Source organism: Echinops telfairi, unplaced genomic scaffold (genome assembly GCF_000313985.2).
Source record: "Echinops telfairi isolate 266 unplaced genomic scaffold, ASM31398v2 ScPeMD7_2010;HRSCAF=2546, whole genome shotgun sequence".
Taxonomy (NCBI): domain Eukaryota; kingdom Metazoa; phylum Chordata; class Mammalia; order Afrosoricida; family Tenrecidae; genus Echinops; species Echinops telfairi.
In genome coordinates this window covers 10852783-10864185 of record NW_022105908.1, presented here as the reverse complement: position 1 = coordinate 10864185, position 11403 = coordinate 10852783, and the positions used below count along the sequence as shown (strand labels likewise).

Below are 11403 nucleotides of genomic sequence, written 5' to 3'. Positions count from 1 at the left end.
TAAAAAAAACCTTCCAAGGATAGATTTCTAATGGAATCTATATATATATATATATATATATAACCCTTCCAAGGATATATTTCTAATGGAATCAATATATATATATATATAAAACCCTTCCAAGGATAGATTTCTAATGGAATCAATAGATAACAACCCAGGTGTTTATATATATATATATTTCCGCTACTAGGTTATCTGGTGTTTCAGAATCCATCACTACCTTTACAGTAAACTAAAATGACTTGCTCATCTTTGTTATGTCCTCCCAGTCACTGAGTGGGAGCATGCAACTTGGGAATTGGTCACTTTTGCCATTCTGCTGTGTATGAGTGAGGCATCTCAGAAGCAGGAACAGAGAATTCTGAGCCCGAGAGAAGAGCCTCCAGTGCAGCATGTATAAGATCCTGGTGTGAAGTAGCAGAGGCACCAGAAGATGCAGGACTGAGACTATGAGACAGAGCGGAAGAACCCCACCAGGACCATGAGATAGAATGGTGGGACTCTCCTGCCCATGTATCCAGTAAAGCTATGTGCCTGTGTGACTGGCTTGCAGAGTGGGGTGCCCTTTGGGCATTTTCCAGCATGAAAGGACATTTGTAACTCTTGCTAGAGCAGGGCAGAGGCCAAGGGGTCATGTGATTGAGGGACTGTGTAATGAAAGAAACATGCCTGCTGACATGGCTGAAATGAGGTGCTGCTGTGAACAAGAAAGTTTGAATTTGTTTTTTCAGCACAAACTAAAAATGTCCATGCATTTTACAAACGATATATTCTTTTTTTTAAAAAAAGCATAATTTTATTGGGGGCTCTTACAGCTCTTATAACAATGTATCAAGCATATTTGTATATATGTTGCCATCATCATTTTCTAAACATTTACTTTCTATTTGAGCCCTTGGTATCAACTCCTCTTTTTCCCTCCCCCCAACCCCCCCCCCTCGCAAACCCTTGATAAATCATAAATGATTATAATTTTCATATCTTAACACTGACCGCTGTCTCCCTTCACCCACGTTTCTGTTCATCCCCCTCAGGGTGGGGGTGGGCGGTGTTATGTGTTGATCATGGTGATAGGTTCCCCTTTCCTCCCCTCCTCTCCCCACCTTCCCGCTATGCTCCTGGTATCCCTACTCTAATTTCTGTCCCTGAGGGGTTTATCTGACCCAGATTCTGTGTGTCATGAACTCTTATCTGTACCAGTGTACATGCTCTGGTCTAGCCAAAACTGAAAGACCGGAGTGGGGTCATGATAGTGGTGGGCGAGGAAGCCTCAAAGAACCAGAGGAATATTATGTTTCATCGGTGCTACACTGAGCCCTTTTTGACTCATCCCTTTCTTGTGACTCTTCTGTAAGGGGATGTCCTTTTGTCTACAGATGGGTTTTGAGTTTCTGCTCTGACCTGCCTCGTTCTCAACAATATTTTTGAGGGGTCTTCTGATGCCTGGTACCTCATTCCCTCAACACCTCATGATCAAACAGGCTGGTGTGCTTCCATGTACGCTTGTTGCTTCTCTGCTAGATGGCTGCTTGTTTAACTTCAAGCCTCTAAGAGCCCAGACGCTATATCTTTTGATAGTTGGGGCACCATCAGCTTTCTTCACCACATTTGCTTATGCACCCACTTTGTCTTCAGTGATCATGTCGGGAGGGTGAAGCCATTTTAAATTTAATTGAACATATTGGCCACAGCCAGCTTTCGACTAGAAGGTTGCCAAAGCAGTGCATGAAGACCAGCTTAGCTCGGAGTATATCTTTCCATCAGTCTTTTAAACAAGATTGAAGGTTAATAAAGTTCATTTTATGGATTGAATCATAACTGGGTCCGAGGGTAGGATCCACCAGTAAGCTTTAGAACTCAAAGACCAATCAGAAATGGCATTTAAAGTTAACTTCTGGGCCAGATAATTTGAGGCAGAGAGGTAAGCTCAGAAGGTTATGGCAATTATCTTTTGGGATCCCAGATAGATTTTTTTTTTCTAAAGACCAAACGATCATGAGGGCTTATGATGAAAACTTTTAAGAAAATTGAAAAACTGCATTGGGCCAGGAAAATGACACTGAGGAATTTTTTTTTTTTAATATTAGTGATATACTTGCTCATTTTTGTAGGGTAACAACAATGCAGATTTCATGGGAAACCTTACCACATACAGCCTACAAACCTGATCTTGCCCTTTTGAACTTAGTTTTGATCATCAAACTCAAAATACATTTAAAAGAAACGTGAAAAAAGTAATAAAATAAAAGGAACATGACTTGAGTCCTTTGATAATGCGAAAGTTTCTGTTTTGATGTACTTTTAAAGGGAAGAGCACGGAATTCATCAGAAGTGGGTTAGAGAGAAGGAAACACCTACTTCAGAAGTGTACAAGCGTTGTGAACCTTCTTCCAATTTTAATGTCTTTTTCTTCTTCATAAGGAGTTCAGCTTCGCAGAGTATTGTCTCAGTATCCAAACTGATTAAGTATGGTGAAAGGAAACAACCCTAGCACATACCTTTCCTGATTTTCACCCACTCAAGAGTCCCCTTCTTCGGTTCAAATGATGCCTCCTGGCCTGTACAGAATGTCACGAGAACAAAGAAATGTTCTTGAGTCTCAGGAGTTATCGATAATGTGTTACGACCCACACAGTCAAATGTCTTTACATTGTCAATTAAATATAGGTACAATTGTACAACTGTTCCTAATGTGATTAAACAATTAAATTGTATGATATGTGAAATATATGCCAATAAGACCATGTTAAGTACAAGTAGATAGATATCTTTTTGGTATTCTATGCTACAGCCAGGGTCCATCTGATGCCAGCAATAATGTCCTTCATTCTGTGCCCTCTTCGGAATTTGACCAGGTTTTATGCCAGCTTTCTTTGGTTCATCTTTTTTTAAAGGCATTTTTTGAAAGTAAAATACATTTCTGAGGGGACATGATTGCTAGCAAAGTAGCAAATGGAATCGATGAAGGGCTGTTTCTATCAATTCATGTAGTCCATATATATTATAGAGAAAGGCCAAATTTAACCAAATTAAAGTGATAGCAGTTTTGGTGATAATAATAGAGGATCTGGTACAAAAAAGGAAATGCTGTATACGTAATATTAAAAGCTTCTTTATTTTATGCCAGTGGTCCAATCCTTAGAGATAATAAAACTTAATTTTAATGCCAATTATGAATAAATTTTGGGTAATTCATTGTTATTTTAGATTATACATATTTACCTGGGTAGGTTTTGAAAGTATGGATTCAAGTACTAGACTTCTGTGTTGAGAATCCTGTTTTGGCCATGCATTTAAGTTCTTTGTACATTAATTTTATCACCTTTAGTATGCAGATGACAGTCACTACTACTTAAGAGTTGTTTGAAGATTAACTAAGTGGATTAAATATTTCAAAGTGCTTAGAATAGTATCTGACATGTCAGCTTAAAATAAAAATTTAGTAGGGAGGAAAACTAGGAAGCACGTTATAAATAACAAGGTAAGTAAACCAACTGGATCTTTTTTAAAAAAATCTTAATTTGAAAATCTATTGTATACATAGATTTTTAAATTAAAAGTTTAAAAAAAAGATATTCTTGGAAGCTGGTGCTGTAATGGTTACTTGTTGGTCTGTGATTTACAAGGTCAGCAGTTTAAAACCATCAGCTGAGCTCTTCAAAGGGGAAAGACTGACATTTTTACACAAGGAGCTATAGTCTTGGAAGCCCACCTGGTGGACAGTTCTACCTTGTCCTATAGGGTCACCATGAGTCAGATCAACTTGATGGCAGTGAGTCTTTGGTCATTTATTTATTTATTTTATTGTATAGTTACATATATTTAATAAAACTAAGTTGATTATATGGTGTAATGTTTTCTAGACTGATGATTTTATAAATTCTTGGCATCTTGGTTATAGTGTTTTTTACTACTTTTGTTCACAGGATATTCTGAATAATCTTGAATCATGTGACCTTGAGGATGATGACCTTATGCTTGATGTGGATCTTCCTGAAGACACACCTATTGAAAATGGTGAGTTAGGGTAGTATTAACCTCCAGAGATGACATATACTTAAATCACTTGACTTAATAATCTTTTAGGTATTAACTACAAATTTCTTAATTTCAGTGGATAAAAGCATTCTTAGACTGAGAACTAATCTTAGTGGAGTAAAATTAGCTCATTTGAAAAAATTCCAAACTTTTAAAACTTGATTGTGTAGGTCTAGGTTTGCTTTTTATGATCCAGTGACATCATGTACCTATCCCTCAAAGTGAATGACAAATGGGATTTGTACTGGTTTTTCTCTCTTAGTATATATTCAGTTTTCCCTCTTTCCGACTATTTTCATTTTAATAAAGTTAATGTACCTAATAAAATTTATTTGGCGAGGACCTAATGCTGGGGTGTAAGTGGAGAGGAAATGTTTTGAGAATGATGAGGGCAATGAATGTACAAATGCGCTTTACACAATTGATGTGTGTATGGATTGTGGTAAGAGTTGTATGAGCCCCTAGTAAAATGATTAAAAAAAACTTTTTTTTAATTATTTGGGTTTTAAAATAGCTGTAAAAATTAACACATGAATAAAAACCTTTTAAAATGAGCAAATCTTCACTAGTGGGAACTTGAATGAATAATTCTACCCATTTTACTGCTAATTCCATTCTACCTCCTCCTCTGGATTCTTGCTGAGGTCAGATGCCCAGGCATTCCCTCCCCTGAGGGAATCAGTTGCCAGACTGCTGTCTCATCCCTCCACATTGCTGGGATGGGGCTTTATGTAATCCATATGCTAGTCAAGTCAGGCTCTCTTGCCTCCACTGGCATTGCCTTTGTTGGACTTTCTATTTTAAGGGTTAGTCAGGAACCACAGACCAGCCTTTGGGTCCAGGACTGAAAGGCTGCTGATCCTGAGATGATAAATGGCTCCCAGAAATCAGAGAGCACCATGATCGTCTATGTTTGCCTCTTACCCCAGGCTTCCTTGGCATCAGGGATGAAGTGAAAAGGGCGGGTGGAATCCCCAACAAAATCTGTAACCTTCTTGCCGTATGAAGTAGTACGAGAGAGCTTTAAGCACTCATGAATAAGTGGAACTAAAAGATCGTGGACCTCTTTCTCTTTCGGATCAAGTCTCTCTTTATTGAGTAAAAGTGATCGTGGACCTTTTCCTCTTTCGGATCAAGTCTCTCTTTATTGAGTAAAAGTGATCGTGGACCTTTTCCTCTTTCGGATCAAGTCTCTCTTTATTGAGTAAAAGTGATAGTGGAACTTTTTCCTCTTTCGGATCAAGTCTCTCTTTATTGAGTAAAAGTGATCGTGGACCTTTTTTCTCTTTCGGATCAAGTCTCTCTTTATTGAGTAAAAGTGATAGTGGACCTTTTTTGAGAACTTTTTGAAGTCCTCTTTTATTTACAGGTGCTAGAAATAAAGGAAACAAATGTATTCCAGAATGTATTACTTAGTTTGCTGCACCAAGTGTTGAATATGTTCTAAGGATTGCAAAGAGTATACAGAGCATTATTAAATATAGAGAACATATAGATAACACCGTTAAAGATAGCTTCAAATTAGAAAAAGAAGCAAGCAATTATTTAAGAAAATAATGGACAAAAAATGCAGAACAGAGTAGGCAGTGTATGGAATTTTTCTATAGCTGTTGGGTAGAATCTGTCTACTTCTTACTTTGTAATTAGTTTGCTTTAAAAATTTGGAATGGAATCCATCTCCTTCCAAAGACTGACAACCCCTGCAAGATTGTTAGTTAGTCATCTTCTGGTTAAGCTATGTGTCTTACCTGGATCAGAAGTGTTGCTGTTAAGAAAACTACCACAAGTGGATGGCTTTAACAAACAGGAACTTATTTTCTCACAGTTTAGGAAGTTAAAAGTTCAAATTCAGGCCTCCAAAGGTAGGGTAAGGCTTTCTGTCTCTCTTGCCTCTGAGGAAAGGTTCTCTCCTTTGTGTGTTTATTCTGTTCTATCTCAATAGCAAAAGAGATCGATTTAAGACATACTCTACATCAATCCTGTCTCATTAATAGAGCAAAGATAATCCATTCCCATTGGGATTATAACCATTGTTGTAGAGGTTAGGATTTCCCTCACGTGTTCAATCCATAACAAGATGTGATTTGAAGGTGATTTTCGGATATGGTGAATGTGGATCTGAGCATTAACCGGTTGGAGTTGAATTGTTGTGGTTAACAGAACCCGATAAAGTTCTTTTTGGTTGGGGTTCTGGAATGTCTTTCTCTAATATCTCTCAGATCAGAAGATTTCCAGCTTTTTTAGCCATGACAGGACTGTTTAAGAGGATGTTGAGAAAAAAACTACTGGTTAATGATAAGCTGGTTATATTACTTAACTTCAATGGGATGTCCCTTTACAAACTCATAAGCAAGAGTGGATGAACTTCAGATCCATTATTAAAGCCATGGATGCTTAGAGTCATTAATATGAGGGGACCTCAGAAAATTTATGGAAAAAATATATTGTCTTTGAATTCTACTTTCCCATGAACTTTTTGTAGCCCATTTATATTGCTAATTTGAGTTAGAATTTCATTTGTTCCTTCTCCCTTCCTTGGAGATTTGGAAACGATAAACAATAAAGTTCTGAGTAATAGATGGGGCTTTGCAAAGCTCTTTAACGGTTCCATAAAATGAGGGCCCCATTACTAGAAAACATGAGTTTCCCAAGCTTGGTAATAAAAGATCAAGTAAATAGTTGGGCTTTTATCCTATCATGAAAGCAATAGTTCTCAGCTGGGAAAGGTTTCAGTATCAACCCCTTGCGTTTGGTCAATTCTGATCTATAAGGTTTCTGAAACTATAATCTAGGGGTAGAGAATGTCCAGCTCCTGGGCCATATATAAACCCCTTGAAATCATCAGTGTCAGCTAACATCACGTGCTTCACCAAAGAGAAGCCATTTCAGTCATCACATCTAAGCCAAACCAAACTCAACTGCCATCAAGTCAATTCCGACTGATAGCTACCCTGTAGGACAGGATAGAACTGCTTCTGAGAGTTTCAGAGACTGCTTATGGGGATAGAAAGCCCTTTCTCCCAAGGAGTAGTTAGTGGATTTGAACTGCTGACCTTGCAGATCATAGCCCAATGTATAAATACTATGCCACTAGGGCTCTCTAGCCAACAGCCATTTGGTTATTTATAACATCATTCACCAGCCATACTGATCAAATTATCACATTAGGGGAGAGTTAATTAACTGTTTGATCAGTATGTCCTATGAATGATGTTATATTCAGTGGACCTTGGTAGAAAAAAGGTTTCTTACACCTGCTATAAACCATTAGTGGATCCAACATTTTCTTTTCCAGAGCTACAAGTAGGTTTAAACTGCTAACCTTGCAATTAGTAGCTCAGTGCTCAACCCGCAATACCATCAGAGTTCCTAATTGTATAATTGATTAATTTGGACACATTCAGGTAGGCCCTGAGAGTTGAGCTCTTATGGGTTGTTAGGGAGCCAGAAATACAGTGGTAGAAATTTATAGTTTACTGTTTTTCCTGTCGCGTGCTTACCAATGTACCACTAGCTCACATTTATCGTATGTGTTAGTCTGGGTAGACTAGAGAAACAAATTCATAGAGACAAGAGACACGTGTATGAAAAGAGGTTTATTTACAAGAGCAGCTGAATATTGAGGAAACATCCTAGTCCAGTACAAATCAAATCCATAAGTTCGATACCAATATAAAGGCTTCTTCTGACATGAAACATATGCAATGGTACCAAATGTAGGAAGATCACAGGCCAGTAGGTGGGAAGTCCTATGGATCCAGTGGTATTGTAAGCATCTCAGTGCTGGCAGGGGTCACCATGTGGCTTCTCTAGCACCCAGGGCTGGAGTCTTTCAGCGTAGTGCCATGTGTCTTGTCTCCAAGGGAGTGAGACAAGAGAGAGTGTGTCTCCTGTGTCTCCTGCCTCCAAGGAGGAAATTACAGGAGTTCCCAGAATTCTTAGGAGAAGGCCATGCTCACACAGAGGTCTCATTAGCTATGATTGATTGACAGACGACCTCACCCCTTCACTCTTAATCCTCTCAAGTCCCCAATTGACACCAGATTATGTAACTACCACATCATATTAGCCAGGTTTTTTTATTTTTGCTTCCCCCCCCCTGCTGGAATGCTGTTTAATAATTGGTCTTAAAATTGTTTATCAGGAATCATATCATTGTGAATGAGGGGCAGTGTTGAGTGGGGATCCAAAGGCAGCTGGACATTCTCTTACAGAAGGTTCGCGGAGAGGAGATGATCCAGTCAGGGTGCGGTGTAGCAACGATGCAACATACAACTTTCCTCTAGTTCCTAAATGCTTTCCTCCCCACCCCCCAATCATGATCCCAATTCTACCTTACAAATCTGGCTAGACCAGAGGATGTACACTGGTACAGATAGGAACTGGAAACACAGGGAATCCAGAGCGGATGATCCCTTCAGGATCAGTGGTGTGGTGTGAGTGGTGATACCGGGGTTGGGGTTGAAAAGGAGAACCGATTACAAAGATCTACATATAACCTTGTCTCTGGGGGATGGACAACAGAAAAGTTGAAGGGAGTGGGTAAGATATGACAAAATAATAATTTATAAATTATCAAGGGTTCATGAGGGAGGGGGGACCAGGGAGGGAAGGGGGGAAAATGAGGAGCTGATACCAAGGGCTCAAGCAGAAAGCAAATGTTTTGAGAATGATGTTGGCAACAAATGTACAAATGTGCTAGACATAATGGATGTATGTATGGATTGTGATAAGAGTTGTACAAGCCCCCAATAAAATGATTGAAGAAAAAAATTGTTTATCAGGATTGTGTTGATCATAATTGTGATCTGTATTAGCAATTATTATAATGTGTCTCTATGAATGCTATTAGGAATATATTGGCCAATTTATGCTTATTGTGGTGAGGACTTTCATATAGAACTTTTTTGAAGTTCCATCAGAAATCCTCTGGTGTGACCAATAATGAGAGTGGAGATACCAGGAGGGTAAGGGTAAGGTCAGGGAGAAAGAGGAACCGATCACAGGATCTACATATAACCCCCTCCCTGGGAGATGGACAACAGAAATGTAGGTGAAGGTAGACATTGGAGAGTGTAAGACATGAAATAATAATAGTAATTTACAAATTATTAAGGATTTGTGAGGGAGGGTGGGGAAGGGAGGGGAAAATGAGCTGATATCAAGGGTTCAAGTAAAAAAATGTTTTGAGAATGAGATGGCAACAAATGTACAAATGTGCTTTACACAATGGATGGATGTATGGATTGTAATAAGAGTTGTATGAACCCCCAATAAAATGATTTACTGTATATACTCGAGTATAAGCTAAGCTGAATATCAGCGGAGGCACTTAATTTTACCAGAAAAACTGCATAAAAAATGTGCTGTAAAACTCGGCTTATGCATGATTATATGGTGTTTTAAAAAAAAAGTCCTCTGGTGCTGCAAGTGCAAGAGATTATTCTGACATCATTTTCATCCAGGGTGGTGCAGTTAATTAACTCATGTGCTAGCCAATAGGTTTGAGTTTCCAGTTTTCCCTGTTTTAGGGTACAAATATGAAATATAAGTTAATGAAAACATTTATTAAGTCTTAAAAGGGACAGACTACAAAAAGACACAAACACATCATGGATGAGGGAGGCCACTAACATGAAGTCAAAATGGTGTCTAAGGAATCACTGTTGGGACATTAGTTAAATAGGAATAGAACAAAGAAACTATCACAAATTCATGATTGGTGGCAGATCAGTACATCAAAGTTACAGCTGAGACTACAGAAGCAGAATACAGGGCCGTGACTGGGACAGTTACATTACGTTAGATAGAAGGGTTTACAAGATTGGTGCAAGGTTTTCCGACCAGGGCAAGCAGGCCTGATTCAGGACTATGGAAACCCCCTGTTACCATCTCTGTGAGAGTGATCTTCATTGAGGACACACCCAGGCAAGCCCCTAAGATTCTGCCCTTCCCTGGAGGCCAGCTAGAGAGGGGTGGAGGTAATTAATCTACTTTCCCAGATTATTAATATACTGCCTGAGAGCAATATTGTATGCAGCCTTGGTTATTGATCAGAAAGAATTCACTTGAGACTTAAATCAGTGTGGGACTCTGCAAATGGATTTTGGTGGCTAATGCCTTTTGCAAACTGGGGTGCTCAGAATTTAAACTCTTAATATAATCCAGAGATTTCTGGTCATCTCTTTCCAAAAAAACCCCAAAGCAACATCAACTATAAAAAAACCTGAAGCAGTTTTACCCTGACATACCTGGGATTGCCACGAGTTAGAGACTGTGTCAACAACTGGAATTCACATCCAGATTGCCACCAGTGACTCCTTTGCTGACTCTTTAAACCTCTTTGAATAGTCAGCCACCTTACGAGGGGCACCCACCAAAATTGGAATTATTATTAACCACCCCCTCGAAGCTTTGTATTTAATTTTTTTTACAAGACCTTATCACCTTCAAAGTACTCTCCATTATATTTAATACATTTGTCAAATCTGCGATTCCATTTTGGAAACATTTTTCAAACTCATCTGTTTGGATAGCTGACAGCACCTCCCCCGTTTTTTTCTTCACTTCTTCTATGTCATCAAATCACTGTCTTTTCATGTCCCTCTTCATTCAGAAACAAAAAGAAGTAACACGGAGCTGTTTTTTGCCCAAAACTGATGCACTGAGATGGCTATGTGAGCAGGTGGATTGTTGTGGTGGCAAAATCAGTCCCCCATCTGCCGCAAAGCAGGCCCTTTTTGTCACACATTGTTACACAATCATTTCAGAACCTCTAAATAGAAAGCTTGGTTAGCAATCTGACCTGGTGAAACAAACTCCAAATGCATTAAGAGTTGACATTTTTGTCCATTAGGGAAGTTGACGGACCTCCAGAATGAGGTTTGTCATCAATCAATATTTCCCCTTTTATTTTTTTAATTGTTTTATTAGGGGCTCATACAACTCATCACAATTCATATATACATCAATTGTGTCAAGCACATTTGTACATTCATTTTCCTCATTCTCAAAACATTTGCTCTCCAACCAAGCCCCTGGCATCAGCTCCTCAATTTTCCCCCTCCCTCCTGCTCCCCCCTCCATCTATTTCACCTTTTTTGAAATGAGAAAACCACTTGTCCACTTGAGTTTTTCCCACAGAGCTTTCCTTGTAAGCTGTGTTCAACATCGCAACAGTTTCTGGGGCATTATCCCCCAAGCAGGAAATAAACTTCCATAGTCGCATGCTGTTCTCATAAATCGGCCATCACAGAAAAATGAGGTTTGAACGAAACTACAAAAAAATTCACTGTGACCAGAGAGAACCTTTCCACGCGACACCACTGGGTGCGCTAACTCAGGGAGAGTTGCTAGATGGTC

The 11403-nt window shown here is 39.0% G+C and overlaps 1 protein-coding gene across 4 annotated transcripts in view; it reads left to right on the top strand.

The window, feature by feature from the left end:
* Positions 1 to 11403, top strand: part of CCSER2 (coiled-coil serine rich protein 2) — a 167762-nt gene that overhangs the window by 71457 nt on the left and 84902 nt on the right. For all 4 annotated transcript variants that reach the window (XM_045293352.1, XM_004712985.3, XM_004712986.2 and 1 more), the window contains exon 4: positions 3930 to 4020. In XM_045293352.1, the coding sequence (XP_045149287.1) occupies positions 3930 to 4020 (91 nt within the window). The remainder of the gene's footprint in view (positions 1 to 3929; positions 4021 to 11403) is intronic.